At 37.2% G+C, this 22,925-nt stretch overlaps 3 protein-coding genes across 5 annotated transcripts; 2 read left to right on the top strand and 1 right to left on the bottom strand.

The window, feature by feature from the left end:
- The first annotated feature begins 5,522 nt into the window (after window positions 1-5,522).
- Window positions 5,523-12,643, top strand: LOC129727530 (fructose-1,6-bisphosphatase 1). 3 transcript variants are annotated; one of them, XM_055685441.1, is made up of 5 exons: window positions 5,526-5,676; window positions 10,769-10,806; window positions 11,378-11,567; window positions 11,630-11,881; window positions 11,944-12,643. In XM_055685441.1, exons 2-5 carry the CDS (start codon window positions 10,800-10,802, stop codon window positions 12,524-12,526), a joined length of 1,032 nt encoding a protein of 343 aa, XP_055541416.1. In that variant the 5' UTR covers window positions 5,526-5,676; window positions 10,769-10,799; the 3' UTR covers window positions 12,527-12,643. The 3 variants fall into 3 exon arrangements, with proteins under 3 accessions (XP_055541419.1, XP_055541417.1, XP_055541416.1); XM_055685444.1 differs by lacking the exon at window positions 10,769-10,806 and having other exon boundaries at window positions 5,523-5,676; window positions 11,335-11,567; XM_055685442.1 differs by lacking the exon at window positions 10,769-10,806 and having other exon boundaries at window positions 5,525-5,676.
- Window positions 12,644-12,761: 118 nt separating this feature from the next.
- LOC129727942 (tRNA-dihydrouridine(47) synthase [NAD(P)(+)]-like) lies at window positions 12,762-14,950 on the bottom strand. The gene is made up of 4 exons (XM_055686238.1): window positions 14,805-14,950; window positions 13,261-14,742; window positions 13,046-13,207; window positions 12,762-12,984 (listed from the first exon to the last, which is right to left on the bottom strand). Exons 1-4 carry the CDS (start codon window positions 14,834-14,836, stop codon window positions 12,915-12,917), a joined length of 1,746 nt encoding a protein of 581 aa, XP_055542213.1. The 5' UTR covers window positions 14,837-14,950; the 3' UTR covers window positions 12,762-12,914.
- A 5,782-nt stretch (window positions 14,951-20,732) lies between these two features.
- Window positions 20,733-22,069, top strand: LOC129731192 (uncharacterized). The gene is made up of 2 exons (XM_055691005.1): window positions 20,733-20,975; window positions 21,032-22,069. The coding sequence occupies exons 1-2, from the start codon at window positions 20,831-20,833 to the stop codon at window positions 21,826-21,828; spliced, it is 942 nt and encodes a 313-aa protein (XP_055546980.1). The 5' UTR covers window positions 20,733-20,830; the 3' UTR covers window positions 21,829-22,069.
- The last annotated feature ends 856 nt before the right edge of the window (window positions 22,070-22,925 follow it).

The following is a 22,925-nucleotide window of genomic DNA, read 5'->3' as shown; positions in this document are numbered from 1 at the left end:
CGTTTCTTTTTACTGAGTCGTATGCCGCCTTAAAATCTACAAACAGATGGTGAGCTTGCAAGTTATACTCCCGGAACTTATCGAGGATCTGTCGCAGCACTTTGTATACGGAGTTAAGCAACGTAATGCCTCGATAGTTGTAACAATGATTTCGATGGACTTTCTTGAAGATTGGGCATATGAAGCCATATGAGGCATTTGTTCACCCGCCTAGATCTGTAGTATGATCTGGAGGATGGAAGGCAGTGAGCATGCGGCTCCTGGCACGGTTCTACTCGTCCATCGCTCTCTGACACTCGGCATCAAACCTGTCCGGAACAACGGAAAATTTCGAAATGTTCCCTACTGTCCCAAAAACTATGATAAAGTTGTGATCGGATTGGCAGGTAAAAGAATTTTCATGTCTTCGGTTTTGAAGGGGTCAGTATACGCAAGTATTATCAAGTTGGAGCTGTGCCCTCTAATGACCGGACAAAAAAATTTCCTCCCTCCCAACCTATGCGTTTGCATCTTTGATGACGACTTTCATGTCGTGTTATTGACACTAGTCATAGGTTCGCTAAAGCTTTTTGTTGAACCCATCTTTGACGTCATCGGATTTGTCCTTTGTAGGTGCATAAGTGTTAATTAAACTGTTACTGAAGGACCTATTCTTAATCCTCAACACGCATCTACACACGGTCATCTACGGGCCCTCACTGGATAACTGTTGTTTTCGGATTTTTCAGCACTACGAAACCGACGTCCCGTTCCGCTGCTTTGCCACTGTAGTAGATGTACTTGAAAGAAGTGTGCGCAATACTGTCTATCCCAAATGGGGTCACCAAACCTCCTGAATCGGTGCGATTTCGACTCCTAGCTCCTGTAGTTCTCGAGCAAACAAGCCGGTTTGTTGTGAGATCGGACGTTCCAAGTACCCAATCGTTTACCGTTTTTCGTTTCTGTGTTCAAAGCCTAGGTCCGTTCCGTATTGCCGATTGATTCGTAGTTCGTGGTTTGGACAGCTTCCGGTAGGCTCCCTTACCAGGGCCGCGATACATCCTGCTGATGGGACTGCCATCTCAAGTGTAGCTCGCTGGTTACAGCGTTTCATACTCAGCCGCTCGCTTCGATACAGACGCTGTTTGCGCCGCTCCTCCCGGAGAACAGACGCACCGGGTTTTTTGAAGTAGAATACTTCTCTCAGGAAGTTCGGCTACATAGGGATGTGAAATGAAAATCTTAATCCGAAAAAAAGTGAGAAATATGTCCAATTTCAAATGCTAATAAATCGGTTAGTTTTCGGTGGATTTCCTTTGTTTTTGCAGCAATCGATTAGAAAATCTTCTAAGATTCCTACCAAATGCAGGAAATTGCAATTTTATTATTCGAACTATTGTACTATTGAAAATTCTTAAGCCTTGTCAAAATACAAAATTCGACCTCTGATTGGTCGTTATACGATTGCTTTCCCAAGCACGGTTGACAGAGTTATGGACCTAGTAAATTGGGAATGCATTATTTGGCCTATATAAGAGCCTTCATCAGATATTAAACAGACATTTCATCAGATTTAAAATAGAACAACTGAAATTTGAAGAACACAAATGAATATTTTAAGAGTTGATATTTTCTCGTTTTGCGCTATAATCCAAAGTTAATTATCTCCATCTACATGCATACTCTGACTATTATTACGTGTTTGCGTCGCTTAGTGTTTGGCTACGGTTATGCAGAACGCAAATGACGGCGCGATGCGATTTGGCAAGACGAAATGTGTTGAAATGTATAGCTTAGAGACTGTGTTATAAAGAGATACGCAAAGAGAAAAGCAGTGAATATGGCAACCCTTTGCTAATATTTTATTTTAAACAATTCTGGCAACCACATTTTTTTTCGCATGACTTTTCATACGCACTAGAAAGTGTAATGAAAATTTCGAAACTTTGTAAGGATATATTACTGAGTTTCAGTGCTTGTTCATACAATTATAAAAATTTCCAATGCATCACTCATAACATGAGCATGACGAACACATTTTTCGTTGATACCATAATTGCACGTGATTCACAGAATTTAAACTGATCGCAACACACATTCTGTACGAAAAGTAACACGCATGAGTTTGTTTACTTTGCACACTTGGAGCCTCGATTTGACGGTTCACTTGGAGTTTTCGACCTCACTTTTTGCATATCTGTTCATAACACCGTCTGTAGTATAGCTCTACTTCGCCGTAAAAAGAGCTTTACATTTTACCACGGTAAGGCGAATCGCATCGCGCCGTCATTCGCGTTCTGGATAACTGTAGCCTTTGTTCCGTTCCCGTTCAATGATGTCGTATTTAATGTGCATATTACAATTCGGCAGCACTTCGACTGCTCATTTGCGCAAAATTTCAAAAATATTCAATAAACTTCATTTAAAATATCAAACAAAGTGAAGTTACAATACTGCCAATAAACTGTCAACGTTTATTTACTAGAAAAAATGACTGACACGCAAGCAGCCGGATTAGCTTTCTTGTAAAAGTATTTTACTTCAACCTTACGGTCGTGGCTTTGCATACAACCTTCCTGTGATTTTTTTTGCGATGAGACGCTTATGTCAACGTCGACTCGTCTTTTAGAAGTCGTTAGAGGAGATAATGTAGAGTTCATTACGCATCTCCCTATCCTAACTAGCAGGCGTTAGTTCGGGGGCGCGTTATTCATTGTATTCGCACCTCCCCCCATATCTGGAGGCCGTATCGTTATCCACAATCTGCGACTAAAGCCCTAGAGTTAAAGTTTGGACGACTGTCACTGAAAAGTTCCAATAGAACTGTCAAAACTCGTTCCAATCGAACATAAGAATGTTTGACATGTCAAGTTTGTCTTAGTAAATGGGGAGTATTGTGATTTAGCAATAGCAAAATGTGAAAAAAAAGATGAAACTCGAATATAACAAAAAACAAAACATTGATTTCCAAAAATCTTCACGATATTTTATTTTTTAAATGGTTACAAAAATCATAACGCCATAGACTTCCTTTCTATTGTCTCTGATCTTTTGCTTGTGAATTATTTTTAATTTTGTTTTTCCTCCCTGTTGACAACTGGATGAAATTCTGAGTTACTACGGCTGTGATACATGGAATTTTGAACGGACATTGGGTAGCTTGTTTGGAGTGAGCGTAATTAATCGACATATTATCCGGTGTTCCACTGCGCCGCAAACCTTATACACAGGTCCCGGTAACTTTTAGTGCCTTTCCATTCTCCGACGCGAAGCATAAATCATCGTGATTAAAAAGGAACTGCAAAACATTTTTTTTATCCGGATTGATATTTTCAAAACGCCAAACTTACGCTACAAAGACTTTCTGTTATTAAAAAATCCTCAGGTAATTCACAAAACTCAAGCCATTTTCGGCGATGATTTTTATTGGTGGGGAATCGAAAATAGCTTATGTTTTCAAAATTTCGTGATGTTCGATTTGAACAAAACAGAAAACAGCACTTCATTTTTTCACTACTATATGTAGCAAAACAAACTGAAACAAAAAACTATGAAACTGAAAATACGAGTAGTCATTTAAAGACTTTTATTTTTTGCAATGTTGCTAGTTTCTTGAAATTTTAGAATGGCTGCCAGGTCGACGGAAATTCAGTCGGTCAAACTTTAACTCTAGGCCTTTATCTGCGACCCGTTTGATTCTTTGCACCTAGGCTGTGCAGTGCATATTGGCCCTGACACAAGTAAAAGAGATTTTTAAGGCTGTTCGCACCTACGCGAATTCTCATATGCAATTGTCAATTCAGGTGTGAAAACAAAAGCAAAAAAATTCCCTTCCTTCACTTTCGCAAACAAAAACCAAACCAATTCGGGTTATTCGCGTTTAAAGAGATTTCGAAGGCTGTTCGCACCTACGTGAACTCTCGTATGTAATTGTCAAAATGTGCGTGATGACAAAAGTAAAAATAGTTCCTTCTCTCTTTTTCGCACGCAGAAACCAAACAAATATCAGCAACACAGTCAACGCGAATATCAACAGAGTCGTCAGGGCCAATTGAAACTCACATTGATGTTACTGGCAGGAGGAACGCGATCGGTATAGTAGAGTTAGACAATCTCGACAGTGTCAAACAGGTGAAGTGTCGAGAACGGCAATAAACCGGGCAATATCATAATGAACAAAGTTCGATGAACTAACAAATATTTTATTTACTTTTTTTTCACTAAAGCAGTTTTGCAAACTTAATAAAAACCTGCAATTAGAAGATTTAAATTACTTTAGATGTTATTACTTCGCGAAGAACTGACTGCAACCAGTCTTTACAAATTAATAGTTTGACAGCGGTAAATTTAAAGTCACATTAAATTTCATTTGCGGAAGCTTTCATTTTGCTGATGCCCGCATTTTCATTAAATCGGTGAACAAGTATCAAAAGCGCGCTTGTTTTTGAGCAACAAATTGTGAATAATTTTTTTCTTAACCATGCAAACTGTAACTTAAACATGTTCAATTCTCGCCAGTAGGGAAAAACACCGAGTTAAGCCTATTTACATGATCAAATTTTTATTCCCAAAAGCTAGAAACCAGGCTGACATATAGGTATATTCTGCATTTTTTATTCATATGACATATAGGTATATTCTGCATTTTTTATTCCTTTAACATTCAAAGGTCATTTCACATCAGTATGAACAAAATATAAACGGCTCATCCCAGTTGAATTTAAAGCGTTGATAAACAAAATATGAAAGATTCCGTTGTCAAGTCTAGTACTGATAATGATTCGAAGCAGCCATAAAACAGTAATTTTCGCTTTCGCTTTCGCTAGGCGACAGACGTGTCCATTATCATACGAAAAGGTGATGAAGTCACAAAATTTCGACAGGTTTTTGGTCTACAATTCCGGATGTTTTCGATTTATTTATGAGTATGAAAGACGTCATTTTCAAAAGGTTATAATGATTTCTGTTTAGGTTATAGGTAGCGAATTTGTTTTGTTTTTCAGATCGCACATTTAAGTCGCTTTGAGGATACCGAATAAACTCAAGACACATTTTCTAAGTTTACATTGTTTTACAAAGACACCTTGGCAATAGAAGAGCCGATTTACACGATATGATTGCTGTTTCTTATCTCAGAGCGAATAAAAAGTCAAGCGGGGGCTCGCCTCTTAGCATGCAAGCAAATACAACTCCTATTGTAGGACTGAAACCGTCTACGCAATCAGTTATCAATTATTAGTGCAAATAGTCTTATAAAAATGAAATGAAATGTAGTGATAACTTCTTTGGTGATAGTATGACAATTTCGATCATATAAATAAACTGAATATATACTTACATCTCTCCTATCAACATACGTGAAATACGCTTGAACGTCACTAATGATGATATTTGAAGCAATTACATAAGCGCATGTAAGCGAAAGTAAAACTGAACGAAAACAAATAAACTGATAACAAGTGGTTAAGCCGGTGCCTGTTGCATGTAAAGTGAAGTGAATAAAATACAGAAATGAGAGCTACGAGAAATGGAGAGAATTCAACCTGCGAGAGTTCCTAAGTTATTTTTACTAACACACTGAGTCGTTAGTAATCCTAGTCAGTCTCGTATTGGTCGTCCGGCAGTTCAGCTGTTTTCATCGCACCATTATCACAAAAGTTGAGTGTAACGTGGCCGTCTTGCAGTTCCTTATATAAGGTAAGTTACTTTTGTGAAGTGCGAAAATAGAACATTTCAGAATAAATATCAACAATGATATAATTAATTCAGTCCAGTGTAGTTGATATTATAAAATATTAGGATACTAGATTATTAGTAGAACTCTAACATATCCATATCGCGTAGGGTGGATAGTGTGTATTTGTATTATTAATAGCAGCGATACGTAGACGCAACAAGCCGGTTTCTGTACCACCCGATTTTGTTGTCATTTTCTCGGTTTCTTGGTTCTGGTTTTATTTTTTGGTGGTTTGACTTTGTCGGCAGTGACCTTTTCGCTTCCCATTTACTACGTTCCATGTACTGATATAACTTTGATTCGATTTTGTGGATATAAACGCTAGCTTTGTGCGAGAGGTTCTTTAATATATAATACGGACAGTTTGTTGTGTCATTTTCTGTATAGAGAAAAGGGCTTGAAGCACCTTAAAGTGTCATAATTTGTTAGAAAATTTGTTTGATTACTAATTTTGTTTCAATATCAACATAATTTGATAGGAGCATGAAAAAAAAAATAGAAACGCGAAAAAGTTACAAATTCGCTAAAAAACATCAAATATTTAAATTTTGCACTGATTTCGCTGCATTATTTTGCTTCAAAAAATATTAAATAAGGTAATAAGGTCAATGCAGGCTGACAAAATAGGATGATGAACTCAAAATGTTGCTACTCTTTTATTATTTTTAAGCATTTCGAGAGTTTTTATTAATAAACTTCGCGTCGGATGCAGCAATTTGTAACAATTTCTGAATATCCATTGATGTTCATTGACGTTTAACTTTTTCTTTGAGCCGTTGCGGAACAGAGTGGTCTGAAGACCATTTTTTTTTAAATGTGCAATTGTTGATGCCAGGAATTATTCTGTTCCAAAGGCTCAAGTGAAATTTGATTCCAATAATTTGACCAATAATTGACGAAAATCTTCAACTTCTAATTCGGCTGAAAAATGTCCGCAGACGTCAATATCAACGTTCTCGTGACCCTGTTTTTAAAACTATTCATAAATATTTACAGAAAGAGATTGAACATAGATTTACTCATCTGAAAAATCAAAATTTTGAGACTAAAGTTGAAAAATTTAAACCATATTTAAACCCCTTGGAAGCTGTCGAAGATTCTTAAAAACCTTCAAAGCCTATTCCAGTTTTAAAAGATGGTGAACGTTTTCTTGTATCCAATGAACAAAAGGCTCAAAGACTTGCTCAGCAGTTTGAGAGTGTTCATAACTCAAATTTGAATTTTGTGAGTCCAATGGAAAATGAAGTCACACGTCAATTTGATTTAATTTCTTCCCAGAATTTTTTACCTGCAGAAATAATTGAAACAAACTTAAATGAGATTAAATCAATTATTAAAAATTTCAAAAATATGAAAGCACCTGGTGACTTTAATATACCAATCAAACATCTCCCTGAAAGCACAATGGAATTTCCAGTAAAATTTTTCAATTGCTGCTTCAAAATTGCATATTTTCCCAAATTATGGAAAAATGCAAAAATTACTCCAATTTTAAAACCGGATAAGAACCCAGCTGAAGTTTTAAGTTATCGACCAATCAGTTTGCTTTCTTCAATAAGTAAACTGTTTGAGAGAATTATTCTTAACAGAATGATGTCACACATCAACGTAAACTCAATTTTTTGCAAATGAATAGTTTGGATTTCGCCATGGGCATTCCACAACTCATCAATTGCTCAGAGTTACTAATATGATACGAGCTAACAAATCTGAAGGTTATTCCACTGGAGCTGCTCTTTTAGACATAGAAAAAGCATTCGACAGTGTTTGGCATAAAGGTTTGATTGCGAAATTGCAAACTTTTAATTTTCCAATTTTCCTAATCAAAATTTTAAAAAAATATCTTACTGATCGAACTCTGCAGGTTTTCTATCAGAATTCAAAATCTGATAGATTTTCTGTCAGAGCAGGTGTACCTCAAGGTTCAGTCTTGGGTCCAGTCCTATACTACATATTCACTTCAGATCTTCCTGATTTGCCTCCAGAATGCACAAAGTCATTGTTCTGCGATGACACAAGCATTTCCGTAAAAGGAAAAAGTCTTCGTGTCATATGCAGTCGATTGCAGAAAAGTGGAAAATCTCTTCCAATGCTTCTAAAACTCAAATGATCATTTTTCCGCATAAGCCTAGGGCTTCTTTCCTCAAGCCAAACAATAATCACGTTGTCCAGATGAATGGGGTTATTTTAAGTTGGTCTGACAAGGTTAAGTACTTGGGACTAATTTACGATAAAAAAACTTATTTTCAAAGAGCACATTGAGAGTATACAAGCCAAATGCATCAAATATACGCGATGTTTATATCCTCTCATTAACAGGAATTCTAAACTTTGTTTAAAGAACAAACTTTTGATTTACAAACAGATTTTTAGACCAGCAATGCTTTATGCTGTACCGATCTGGTCAAGTTGCTGTTCAACAAGGAAGAAAACGCTCCAAAGGATTCAGAATAAAATTCTGAAAAGGGGCCATCCACATACCACGTGTACAGATTTTTAACGATTTTGACCACCCCCCCTCCCCCTCCGTGGACAACTGTCCATATAAATTCTAAAAAAATTGTATGGACCATGGACATTAGCCAACCCCCTTTCTCCCCCCTCAAAGCTGTCCACGTGGTATGTGGATGGCCCCAAATGATTTTGAAGCGTCCTCCTTGGTTCGGTACACTCGAATTACATAGACTTACTGGTGTTGAACCATTAGAAGTCAAATAAAATTATTAACAATCTTCAACAATAATCGTTGCAATCCTCAATTGCTACGATAAGCTCTCTTTATAGGCAATAAGTTAGCAATCAAGTTAGTTATAAGTTTACTTCCCCCTTTTTCTGACAAGTAGGTTTAAATCCCTACGTCCTAATTGCGAAAGCAAACAAATCCTAACAATTAAAATTACAAATTTTTAACAGTGTTGAAAAGTCACCATTTGTGATTGGACATACATACTCATTACTTACTAATATTTATCATAAATACTTAAGCTACTAACAAATCCTCCCCTTAAAAAAAACCATTTTTTTCAAAAATGAGTTTTTTACATAAACCGCATCTACTCAAGAAGCTGAAGTTAGGAGACTACAAAAATTTCGAAAAATCGAACTTTAAAGCTGATATATACCATGTTGAAATTTCGTCCGAAACAGAATGGCCATTCTGTTTCGGAACAGAGTGGTCTATCTACATAAATCGAGGTAATACCATCATGTAGCATGTGACATGTAACCAGGCTTGCCAGATCTACGGATTTATTCACTTCTACGGATTAACAAATTTATGGGAAATCCGTAGAAAATAAGAAGAAAACAGGGGAAATCCGTAGAAATCCATAAAAATCCGTAGAATCTACGGATTTTCACGGAATAGTTCTGGCATCTCTGCATGTGACATATTACATGTGTTATGTAACTTGTCACTTGCCCTGTAACATGTTACACGTGATTTGTAACATGTTAAGCATAGTTTACAGTTCCAAGCGAAGTGAAAAATTTGACAAGTGAAAAAGCGTAAATTTTCGCTTGCGAAATCTGTCGCGAAAACCCGTTTGTAAAACACGCCGGTATTTCACCAGCCTGCATTTTACAGTTTAAAGCCTGTAGTACACTCTTTGTATGATGGTCAAATATTTAACTTTCTGACATAATGGTCAAATTTATTTGGCATCATGGTTGTTGTTTGCCCGTGTTTACCCCATGTTAGAATTGGAGAGTTACAAACAATTATCTTTGACCAAATTTTTAACTGTCAAGAAGTGCCAAATATTTGACGCTTGGTCAGTGATACCAAATGTGCAGATTTGTCTGCAAAACGCAGATTTTTGGAGTCCGTGTGCAGATATTTATTGATTTGCCGATATTTGCAGTTTTTCCACGTTTCTGCAGATTTTTGTCAGAATCTCCTTATATTTGCGCAGATTTTCTTGAAATGTGTGCAGATTTTTACAGACTTGCCTGCGCGAGCGAAATTTTTTGGGATCACGGATAGATTTTTTTTTTAGATTTCGAGCACATTTTTCCGGTTTGAAGATGAGATCCAAAACCTTCGAATTCGCTGGATCGAATTTGCTTACAGTTCCAAGCGAAGTGAAATGTTTGCAGGTTGCATTTTTCACGAACGTGGAAAAATGAACATTTTGTATTAGATTTTCACTTCGCTTTGAACTCTAAATAGGGTTTTACACGTAATGTAACTCGAAAAATGTAACATGTCAAATATAATGTAATATGTAACATGTTACATGTGACATGCCATGTACATCATATAACATGTGACACTAGCTATTTTATACGAGTTAACGTCATTTGTATTTATGTTTATGTACATAGACCACTCTGTTCCGAAACGATAAGAGGATTCCAGTAAAATATATTCGAAGTCAGAGTGATCTATGTACATTGGTATGGTAAAATCACTTATTTCGCCAAAAAATGGTAATTTCATGTATTCACATGTTAAAACACTTCATAACCTTTATATCAGAACATTTTGTTTGAAAGAATCCGTTAAACTGAATTATATTCAGAGATTTTTCGAAAATTGCTCCTTCTGACAAATTTGCTCGATGGCACATAGACCACTCTGTTCCGCAACGGCTCATTTGTTTTCTACCCCCGAAAATAATTATGTTTTCAAAAGTTTACACATTAAATTAAATTATTCAACTTATTTTTAACACATGAAAAGCAGAATATTTTTAATCGCGTAGGCTATTATTTCATACAATGATTTTGGAGCCTAACGTTGGTTTTTAAATTTTGGAAATATCACTCTTCCAAACTGGTGTTAGTTGGAACAACTAACAAATCATATTTTTGTTTCAACACTGGATTTTTGTTTTGTTTTTAACAACGCATTTTTAGAAACAACAAAACTTGAACTAAATGACCATATTATTTGAATCAAAAGGGACTACTGGTAGAAAAAAAAGCTATTGTTATCGAACAATTTGAAATATATAAATAAACACGAGCATGAGACATAAAAGATTACATAGATTCCCTTTTCAACAGCAATGAAAATAAACTAACTTCCCAAATTATTTTGTTTACTAGCAATTAAACAAATTATTCGTCTGGAAGCAAAATGGCGAGTACGTATGTTTTAAGCATAAAGCAAGCTATGGCTTTTATTATTTTCCCAATGTGACTAATGCGACTGTGCACATCAACATTTTGATTAGGTTCATTATGAGCAACTCCAAGCCAAATGTTAGATTGATTAGAATCAACCATCTTCAATTTGTATGAATGTTTTTATATGCTTTCGATATATAAGACTTGGTATTCTCCATGAGTAGCAAAGATGCATATTTTTCTCATGAAGTATACTATTTTTTGATGCCGGAAACGGCTGCAAAATTAAATTGAAATTGAAGATTTTGGTTGAGTATTTTTTTCAATATTTTTCTATGAAATCCCTTATCTATTGTATCGCAGCCTGTGTTGCTTGTGTTATGTATTTATTTTCTATAAACTACCTACGTTATTCTTCCATCGTTCTCTATTTCTTCATATACTTTGCACTAAAACTTTGCTTGATAATATGCTATTTTTCACTAGTTGTTTGAGTAATGCTTAATATTTTTTTTGCTAACAATTACTTTCTGTTGGTCGTTAAGTGTTAGATCCCTCCGCTGTAACTCATTTTTTGTGCTCTATCAGCTCCAGTGGAAATCATGACCCAGCAGGGACCAGCTTTCGATTCCAACTGCATGACGCTAACCCGCTTCGTGCTGCAGGAACAGAAAAAATACAAGCATGCCACCGGTGATCTGTCGCAGCTCTTGAACTGCATCCAGACGGCCATTAAGGCTATCAGTTCGGCTGTGCGTAAGGCAGGGATCGCTAAATTGTAAGTCCTACCGTCGTCGGCCGGGGTTATCTCCGCTAACACAGCTGTTCACTGTCTCGTAGGCAAGGAATCTCCGGAGATACGAATGTTCAGGGTGAACAAGTCAAGAAGCTGGACGTGCTGTCGAATGAGATTTTCATCAATATGCTCAAGTCATCGTACGCAACGTGTGTCCTAGTTTCGGAAGAGAATGATAACATAATCGAAATTGAAACTGATAAAAGAGGAAAATATGTAGTCTCGTTCGATCCCCTGGATGGATCCAGTAACATCGATTGTCTCGTGTCGATTGGGTCTATTTTTGGAATTACCAAGTAAGTGACCGAAATTGCTGTGGTAATTACCGGTTAATTCAACATACACACTTTCATTTCAGACAAATCAATGAAGGCGAAGCCCCAACCATCGCGGATACTCTCCAGCCGGGTAATAAGCTAGTAGCCGCAGGCTATGCACTTTATGGTTCAGCAACGATGATCGTGATCAGTTTGGGTGTCGGTGTGCACGGGTTTATGTACGATCCCTCAATCGGCGAGTTCGTTCTAACGGACTATAATATGCGGATTCCGGAGCGGGGCAATATATACTCGATTAATGAAGGATATTCCTCCACCTGGGACCCGTCGGTGTACAACTACGTACAAGATAAAAAAGATCCGGCCAAAGGCAAACCGTACGGAGCTCGCTACGTCGGTAGCATGGTAGCCGATGTGCACCGAACTATCAAGTACGGTGGAATTTTCATATATCCCGCAACGGCGGCTGCCAAGAACGGAAAACTCCGTCTGCTGTATGAATGCAACCCGATGGCTTTCATCGTAACCAAAGCTGGAGGCAAAGCCAGCGCCGGCAAGGACAAGGAAATCTTGGACGTCGTGCCTACCTCAATACATCAGCGCTGCCCAATATACCTCGGCTCGAAACTTGACGTTGAGGAAGCTTTAAGTTATGTGAAATGAAAATCTCTGCTCGTTACGCTGAAATTGTATGTCTCTTTGTAAGTTCGTTTTGTCGTAAATATAGCAAGTTAAGATCAAAAAATTATGCTTTGCATTCGTGGAATGCTGCACGATTAATCGGCTCTTTTCTTCGCCACGTTTGGTTCCCCAGAAAACAGTAGAAATGTTTAAGTTTACAAACAACAACAAACACTGGTTTGTTTAAGGATTGCGGACTTTTACAAAAAAGTCATAATTTCAACTTTTTGTTTTTATATATTAACAGATTATATTTCAAAATTTCTTTGTTATTTTCACTCAGTTGATATGCCGCGACATATCTACGAAATCACTTTGTCAAAAATATTTATTTACTATCAATAGTTCGATGGTACTAACGTTGGCAACTTCAGTATGCATTGGCCTTATGCTTAGGAACGAAATGAAAACCCTCCGGAACTGGGCCGAGAAGCATTTCACTACAATTACAGTTAGTTGTAAATAAGAGCCGTCGAATTGAGTGTCATGGATTTCGCTTACCTGAGTTTCACCCAGTCCGCGCAATTTGGAGAAGCCATAAGTGTTTCCAGCTCGTCGCGACCATAAAAAGCTTCCGGTCGCTGATTTATCTTCTGCGGTGGGCGTTCCTGAAGTCCGTAGGGAACGTACCGATATAAAAATGATTGCCATTCAAGCAAAAATCTACAATTGTGAAGTTCTAGAATAATTCACTGACGTCACAAAGTTTATTTTACCTTCTAGTATTTTCAACACCCTTGGTATCGCTGCCCCAATGTTCCAGTCCATAATTAACGTACCGTTTCAGCATCTCCAGCCTTTCACTACTGGAAGGATCCAGAGTTTTTTGTTCTTTAATTTCTTGAAACACCCAAGGTTTGATCAGGGCTCCTCTTCCAATCATCACACCTTTGATATCCGGAGCTCGTAATCGAGCATTGTTGTAATCTTCGTGGCTCAATATATCACCATTGCCATACACAGGCATTGTCACAGCTTGCTGTGCACACTTCTGTATGTAATCCCAATCCGCTTGTTTGGTATACCGCTGTTCCTTGGACCGGCCGTGCACCGTAACCAGACTTGCACCCCACTCCTCAAACTTTGGAATCAGTTCGTGTGCAACATTCTTGTTGTTATAGATACCAACACGCGTTTTCACGGTCAACTCCTTATTGTAGCTGGACAGCATTTGGGAGCAACTTTGTACCATCACTTCTAATACCGGCTGTCGGCGCAGTAACGCGCTGCCCCCACCTTCCTTGAATATTAAATCGATTGGACACCCAAGATTGATATCGATGAAATCTACATCTGCATTTTCTGTGATTACTTGAGCTGCATAAGTTACTAGCTTTGGGCTGCGTCCACAGAGTTGAACACCGAATAAATCTTCCGACGAGTGTCGTTTCGTTAATGCCCATTCTTGCTGGGTGCCGTTGACTATCGGTACGGCGCAAGCCATCTCACCACACGTTATGTCTGCTCCATATTCCTTGCAGATTCTCCTGAACGGCAGATTACCAACCGTAGTTAATGGACTCAAGTAGAGTTTGTCCATAAAGTCTATTCTCCTCCGCTCTTCTTTGCGTACTTTGATCAAGTCTTCATCGGAGCAAAACCCAATTTCTTTTGAAGCCGCTGGTTCATCGGTATTTGCGATGTTACTCTTTGCTACCTTTTGAGACGCCTCATGTTTTTCTACAATACTAGTAGATTTCTCGAAATTATAACTTTTTTTTCGCAAAACACTTTGCAATTCAAATCCGAGACATCTGCTGACTAAATTCGTGTCTTCTCTTGCAACACCCTCCGCAACTTTATTATTCAAGTTTTCATCCAAATGGGCACTCGCAAAGCGACACGTGACTCCAAAATTGCAGTACCCTTTAACCGAGTAGATGTAACAAGTGTCGCTAATGTCTTTTGGCTTAAGTTGAACAAATGTTTTTAAATCATGCGAAAAGCGGCAATGTGCTTTCGCACATTTCTCCCCTGTACTGTTTGCTCCATCGAGTAATGATTTGCACAACCGGGCATCATCGTGTACTTTGAATGGAAGTTGGCGGTTTTTGTTCTGTCCGCGTTTCTTCTTTCCTTTCTCAAATCGAGGTTTTTTAGAAGGAGGTTCGTTTTGAGCTTCTATCTCAAAATCTACATGCGACTGATCATTAGCCTCATTCTCTACGGATTGCTTAGGCGGTCTTGTAATTAAATACCTGATAAGAAATATTTTAGTTGTATTGTGTGCGATGGTATATTGTATAGATTTTCCACTTACTCGGGTTTTATGTAGCACACAGTTTCATCCATAATAAAATATTGCAGTTTCGAAAAGCCGGCGATTTTACCTGTATCAGAGACAATATACACGAATATAATGTAGGTTGTAAACAATACGCAGCTTCACTGAAATTGCACGTGCATTTGACATTTATAATGTTTACATGAAAGCCAAAGTAGATTTAATATAGCGAAAGTATAACATTACAACTCTCGCCAAACATGTGAAAAGGGCCCATGTGCCATTTCATTTGTAAACAAACCAAATTTTCTCGTTTTGTGATAATTCCGAAAACTTACAATGACAACAAATTTCAAATAAGGTAAACAAAGTTTTCACTCACAATTTTAAATCCTAATTAACGATTCAACAACATATTCAGAGCCGGATTTACGATTGTCGGGGCCCGAGGCCCTATAATAAAACAAAACCGTTTTCAATATCGTACAAATTGAAAACATTTTTCTTCATGTAATCTTCTTTTTTGAGCTCCACTTTGATATACGCGGGGTTTTGTGGCGATCGCTCATTTTGAATAAATGTAATAATAAATTTGGTTCTCGCTCACTGTTTACAGCCAGATCTAATACCCCGTTCACACTTCACCGCATATTACCTGATATCAGGCGGTTCGTGCTATCGAGGCCATATCACCTGATATCCCATACAATCGAGCTGTCAACGGTTATCACCTCGGATACATGCTATCGCGGATATCATGTTCGACTTCGAAAACCAATAATAACCACATTTCAAGCAGTTGGCAACACGGCCAACAGACCTTTGACGCAACCCTACAAATTTCGCACTTCGCGTTGCATTCGGGTTATTCGCGTTGAAAGAGATTTCGAAGGCTGTTCGCACCTACGTGAACACTCATATGTAACTGTCAAAATGTGCGTGATGACAAAAGCAAAAATATTTCCTTCCTTCTTTTTCGCATGCAAAAACTAAACAAATATCAGCAACACCGTCAACGCGAATGCGAGAAAAAAGGAAGGAAATATTTTTGCTATTTTCATCCCACACATGTTGACAATTGCATATGAGAGTTCGCGTTGGTGCGAGCCAACTCGCTGACTCTCTATCCTAATCCCATTGCTTTTGTTGTCTTGTTTTAGCTTTGAGCTGTTTTTGTTTTCTTCTCTTTTCAATTACCAAAGCAAATGTCAAATCATATCAGCTCACTGAAGTGTGAACGCTCGAGGTGATATCCGATATCATCTGGCGATATCAGGTGATATTCGGCGTAGTCTGAACAAGGCATAACCAGTGGTGGGCACCGCTAACCGAAAATTTAGCGACGCTAATCGCTAAGTCGCTAACCGGAAAATTTAGCTCGATAATCGCTAAACGCTAAACCCACATTAGCGGAACTTTCGCTAATCGCTAACTTTTTATTATGTAAATAGTCATATTGCTATATTTATTGCTCGTGTTTTGTAAGATTTGGACCACTTCGATCTGTTTTGGTGAAACAAACGAAAACAATTACTTTTTAAAGCTATTTACAGTAAGAGGTTCACGAAACGGTATTCATATTTGATTTTGTAGAAACGAGAATAACAAAAGTTATTTAGCTTGCATTGAAAATAATTACTCTTGGGAATGTTTTCATGAAAATTCAATTATTATCTGAATCGAAAAAGTAGAACCAAAGTTGTCATAATTTCAAGCGCATTGCAATTTACCAAAGTTCTTGGTGTGCCAAAAATTCAATCTAGACCTTGTGCTTGTTTTTTCAAAATGCTCCTGTGGCTTGTACGATAACTGGAACTCCATTCGAGGGTAAAAAAACTGACAAAAGTAACTTTCGCAGTAAAGTATGTTCATCTTTCGAAGCAATTTACGTACGCCATCAGCAATTCATTCGGATTTTTCTAAATAGTTCTATTGTCGCTTCTCCACAAAATTTAGCGAATTAGAGATTAGCGTTTCGAAGGCCAAAATTTTAGCGACGCTAACAGTTTCGCTAACCAGCTCAAAAATTAGCGAAATCGCTAAATCGCTAACTGAATTTTAACGTCGCTAATTAGCGAATTAGCGTATTAGCGAAATGGTGCCCACCACTGGGCATAACTGTCGAATGATTAGGACCAGAAGTGCCAGATGTTTTCGAAAAATGTCTGCAACTGCTCGAAATCCGAAATTTTTTTCTTGATATCTGAAAAAAAAACCTACCGCAATTTGAAAAAAAATTCCGATCCACAGGCAAAAATTTGCACACAATTTGAGAAAGACTGCGCAAATATAAGGCTACGCTGGCAATAATCTACAGAAACTAGGAAAAAACTACACACATCTGCAGGTCAAAATAATCTGCACACGGACTTTAAAAATCTGCATTTTGCAACGCAAATCTAGTATCTCTGATTCGGACAAGAACACTTATTTTTGTAATCAACAGCAATGCATTAAAAAAACTTGTGGATTATTTTCTTTCCTGCTTGATCTCCCATGCGCGCTGGTTCGATTCAAATGGTGTGTTAACTAGGGGCTAGACACCTTTATTTTCATGCAAAATATTCTGATAATATTATACGATATTGGTTGATATATTTTGATATTTATCGTTTATCTGTCAATTGACACCCTCTAACGATAATGTAACGTTTGATGTTACGTCAATGAGCTATGATATAGATGGAGGGGTACCCAAAAATGAAACGATAAATACTTTTTAATATTGAATATTGGAAATATTTCGCAATACAGTCGTCGTTCGATAACTGCAACATGTTTACATTGCAGTTATCGAATGCCGTTCGATAACTGCAACACTTGATACATGCCAAAATTTAGAGGGTGGTCCGTCACCACCATTTTCGTTTTCAATGATGTCGATATGTATTTTTTTAATGGAATAGTGGCAAAAAATAGCAGAAAACTAAAATAGACAAGCAATTCGATTAATGAATTTGATATTTGATATTTGAATTTCATATTTCCGCATTATAATTAATTGCGTTTAAGTAGCTACACAACCAATATGTAGGCGAAGATAAAGTTCATCACTACAATAGACCATTTTACGAGACGTTTCTGAACTCAATTCATGAATGAAAACTTGACAGAAAGCTCAGAACCGCTGACATAACGCAAGTAAAAGCAACATAAATGTCAGCAGGATCCGTGACACCTGTCAGTTCATAAAATGGTCTATATAACGCTAGGTCACAAAGTATTGTTTGTGATCTACTATGCACTGCCTCGCTGAGTAGTGAACGCTAGCCAAACAATGCATAAGGGATTTTTTTTTCTCTTATAATACATACAGAAAGTGAGCCACGTAACATGGTGATTTTGCTTCATTGATTAATAGTGAATGATCTCCCATCTAGAATGATCTTCCCTCTAGAATGAAGATACAACAAGTAAACAAAATCGATAAAAAAATCGAGAGAAATGAAAGAGTCTTTTTGAAATGTTTCTAGAGATTCAACAATTTTCATTTTCGAATGCATTTAGAATCCCCAGCGAGATCTGCCACTTCAATGTCAAATATGACTTTGACATCAGATTTGACGGATTGTGGTCCGATAACTGCAAAGTTGTTGTAGTTATCGGTCTTTCAGTTGAAAAGCGTTGCAGTTAAAAGTCTTGCAGTTATCGAACGGCGACAATAGTGTCTAGCCCCTAGTGTGTTAATGTGTGTCATTCCATGAGAATCGAAGGTGAACTCTTATGGATGTAGTTGTGATATTGGCGCTCGCGAAACAATAACACTGAAGGAAGGTTTTAGATTGAAATGGTCTGTTCAAATTTTCTTGCTGTAGATTGAACTTTTGATTGAATCTCATTTTTGATAGAGATTTTCTCGTTTTGTGGGGGTCTCAAAAATGTGCCCCCCTGGGCCCCCCTTAAATCTGGCTCTGAATATATTTGTCATTCATATATGCTAATGTAAGCAAAATTTCTCCAACTTCGTCCATGTTACACATAAAACTTGAATTCCAGTCGCTTCACAATGTATTTTCGAAAATTTGTTGTTTCGCCCTTTACTATGCGCCTTTTTAAATCTGCTCGCAAGTATCGCCCTTTACTTTGCGCCTTATTTTGATCTGCACGAGCCGATTTTTAGTTTTATTTCATCTGATTTTTCACTAAAACAAAGTTTGTTAAAACAGGTAACACTAATGAACTAGGATTCATAAGTGCAATATTTTTCGAAATTGAATATCAGCTGATTTTTTGGTTGAAAACAAATCGATTTTATCAGAATACAGACTAAGCCTGTATTGGTGAGATCTGGCGTAGAAAGCTCTATAGAGCTTTCTGACAGCTCAGTCACGCACACTAAATTCGAGTTGTTTGCCTCATAAATGACTCTTGCTTTACTCTACCGGGGTTAAGCAAATCGAAAAATATAGCTTATTTGAGTTGCTCGGTACTGGAAATCAAATATTCATTTTGTAAGATACTATCGGTAAACAAATCACAAAATCCGCGTAGGAATAAATTCACTTTCAAGTCAGCGAAAGAAAATAAAAATTTCGCAATCATTGCAGTCATTTTTAAAGCACTTTGTTTGCCTCATTTTCATCCTACTTACACGGTGTAAAGTGCACCAATACATGCACGATTGGAGAGGTCTATTGTATCGGAATACGCCCTTTGCTTTTAATGTTTATTTTTGTGACAATTTCGATGTCGCCTATTCATGAAGATGCAGTCAAGTTTCGCCTTTCACTAACGTAAACAATAAAAAGGGCGTATTCCTTATTTTATTTTGTTTTGATATAAAGTAGATTTTGCCCTTAACGAACATCGAACTTTTTAATAGTTAGAAATTAGATACATTATTTCCTCGAAGTTTAGGGGTAGGTAGTAGCTCACTTCATATATCTCATATCACTTTCAGGTATAATCTCTATTTGTTTACAGTTTGTTAGATTCGCCCTTAAGCATAGTTCACAGTTCCAAGCGAAGTGAAAAATTTGACAAGTAACAAAGCGTAAATTTTCGCTTGCGAAATCTGTTGTGAAAACCCAGTTGTGGAGCACGCAGGTATTTCACCAGCCTGCAGGTTACAGTTTAAGTGAAGCGAAATTCACGAGTTTACACTCCGAGCGAAGTGAAAATTGGCTGCAACTGACAGAATAGAAACGCACGCAAGTTTTCGATTGCTGCTGCTTTTTTCACTAGCGTTTGCATGCGTGAGAAAAATACACCCAAGTGAAAAAGATAAGATCCACAACCTTCAATTTCGCTGGATCGAATTTGTTTACAGTTCCAAGCGAAGTGAAATTTTTGCAGGTTGCATTTTTCACGAGCGTGAAAAAATGAACATTTTGTATGAGATTTTCACTTCGCTTGGAACTCTAAATAGGGCTTTATCACGAAGTATTCCGGAATTAAAAGCGTTGTCTATTCTTACAAATCCGGACTACTTCGTGATAAGGGCGAATCTTACAATGACTACAAAAACTCAAAAAAGACAAACAAAGTTTTCAGTTACAAAATCAAATCCTAAATAACGGTGGAACAATATATTTGTCATCCAAATACTCTAATAAAAGCAAAATTGTTCCAGCTTTGTAAATGGTAAACCTAAAACTTGAATTTCAGTCGCCTTACATTGTATATTCGAGAATTTATAGTTTCGCTTTTTACTATGCAACTTTTTCGATCCGCTCGAAAGTATCGCCCTTTACTTTGCGCCTTATTTAGATCTGCTCGAAAGTATTGCCCTTTACTATGCGCCTTATTTTGATTCGCTCCACAGTATCGCCCTTAACTATGCGCCTTGTTTTCATCTGCTCGACAGTATCGCCCTTTACCATAAGCCGTGTTTACCATAAGTCAATGGCAATTTTAACAAATACCAATCGCTAGTTGGGTGGCAGTCAAACTATCAAAATATCGAAATTAATCATTTTTAACATCGATAATATTGGATACAAAAATATTAAATGAACAACCCTACTAACATGTTGCAGGGTAAATATTGAATTTCGCTAACGTAAGCTTAACAGCCGGCTTAATTATTCGCTTTATCTACACTCTTCATTATTTCAAACACAATGGAATCAACTTCAGCAGCTCCTAAACAACGCAATAATAAAAGGAATAATAAATCTAAGGATGAACCGGCTAAAAAACCAAAATCTTACGAGTACGATTCCCGAAACCTAGGTCGTCCGGTATTTGGAGTAATTGTTCAGTGGGGTAAGTTATTTTGTAGCACGTAATCACAGATCGGTTGATTGTTTTTTTTTTCATAGACGCTAAAAAGACCTACACAAAACGCGCATTAAATGAGATGTTAAAATCTAAACTTTCTGCCGGACAATTCGTTGTTCCTGTTCCGGTGAAACAACATGAAAAATCGTCGCTAAAAAGAAAACAAATGCCTTATTTTCGACGCACTGGTCCCAACAAAGGCATGATAATGTTCAAAACAATGGAAGAAGCAAACGAATTTGCCAAAAGGGAAGATCCGGATTATTATTCGTTTATACCGCTCAGTTTTGTTGTTGTTGTTGGTGTGGCCGTTATGCCTGCTTCGCTTTTTAATTTACCGAGTTTCAAATCCCCCAATAATCCATATGAGATACTGCAATGGCGCAAGCAGAAGCTTGCTGACAAAAAAATACGTGTTACAGTGGCTATACGGGGTACCGTTCTACCTCCTAAGTTAACCATTCGAGAGACTGAAGTACCGCTGGAGCCATATAAGCGCCAACCTGTTCACTGTAGTCGCTGTTTACGGTACGGCCACCGCAAAAATGACTGTTTGCAAAAACCACGCTGTGGCATGTGCATTGAGACTAAGCCTGCGCTCAAGCACTTTGAAAATAAATGCCTGATGCGGAAGCGTAAGACATTTAAATGCTACTATTGTCGGGAGAATCATGCTACCGGAGCTCCGAAATGCTCTGAACATGAACAACAATGCAAGTACAAAACACAGCTGACTGAAAATGATATGGACTATGTTACCCTTTTGGAGAATGAAATAATACCTGCCATTCAAAGCACATCTATCAATTCGAGTCGGGTTTGGCTTGACTCTCTCTAAACATCGTTTGGAATAGCATTGAACTGGCTTATGTAGATGGAATCGTAAATAATCAGTTCAATGGTTTTCTTTTTGATTTTTGAACACAAGTAATGCTACAACAGAGTAGTTTGTTCGCTTATATGGATATATATTTGACTTAAGTACATTGTTAATTTCTATAAGTTTTAATCAATTAAAAGATCGCCATCTTCGAGGCAAGTAATCATTCTTAACCGTAAATTAGTTTATCATTCATTCCAATTTTAGCTGAACATTATATATAGGTTCAAATGCCAACATGTAAATCATTGAGTAAATGGCATAATGAATGAAATCTTCTATAAAGTTTATTGATAATTCATTTATTCATTGATGGATACGGTCTCAAACAAGTATTAGGGTGATAGGCTCTAAATTTGTATGTTTCTAAATAGGCTTTGTGAAGCTTGTTCAAATTACTGATTTCTTGATACGTGTTTTCATCTTTATTCAATTCTCTCAAATGAAACTGGAAGCATCTAAATCACTCATACCGTAACCGAGAAAATCAGTATTTATGAGGAGTTTGTAAAAATACAAATACCCAGCTGTAGCCTGTATTTTCCATTACTCGTCAATGGAGTCAAGTGTTTTTACGGCTAGGTATTTGAATACCAGCTCTACATAAATACCCTTAGTGTATTTATTGATTTTCACGGTCATTCGTGTTTTTGGTCGTATCATTCTTACGAAAGTATCGAAGATTTTCATTCGAACGATCGAACGTTTTTTTATTTGGCTCATTCGAAAACGAGAATGTTTATTATTTTCCAAGTAGTGCGAACCGATTTTTTTCTACAAATGTGGTACAAATTGTTCTAGCCGATGATGAGAAGTTTTACCCTGTTTATAATTCTCGATAACATTTTATTCGATATTTCGCGCGTTTGTGTAACGTACTATATAAACGCCCCCTATGACACTACTGTTGTTTTCGATTTTTGACTAGGGATGGGAAATATCGACTAAAATGGCTATCGATAATTATCGATAAATTCCCCAATACCATTGATAACTATCGATAATTATCGATAGTTTGACAACTAGAACCAGATAAAGAAAAACAACAAAATGTT

Source organism: Wyeomyia smithii, chromosome 3 (assembly GCF_029784165.1).
Source record: "Wyeomyia smithii strain HCP4-BCI-WySm-NY-G18 chromosome 3, ASM2978416v1, whole genome shotgun sequence".
Classification (NCBI taxonomy): Eukaryota; Metazoa; Arthropoda; class Insecta; order Diptera; family Culicidae; genus Wyeomyia; species Wyeomyia smithii.
The sequence above is the reverse complement of the archived record's forward strand: the minus strand, read 5'-3'. Positions and strand labels throughout refer to the sequence as shown.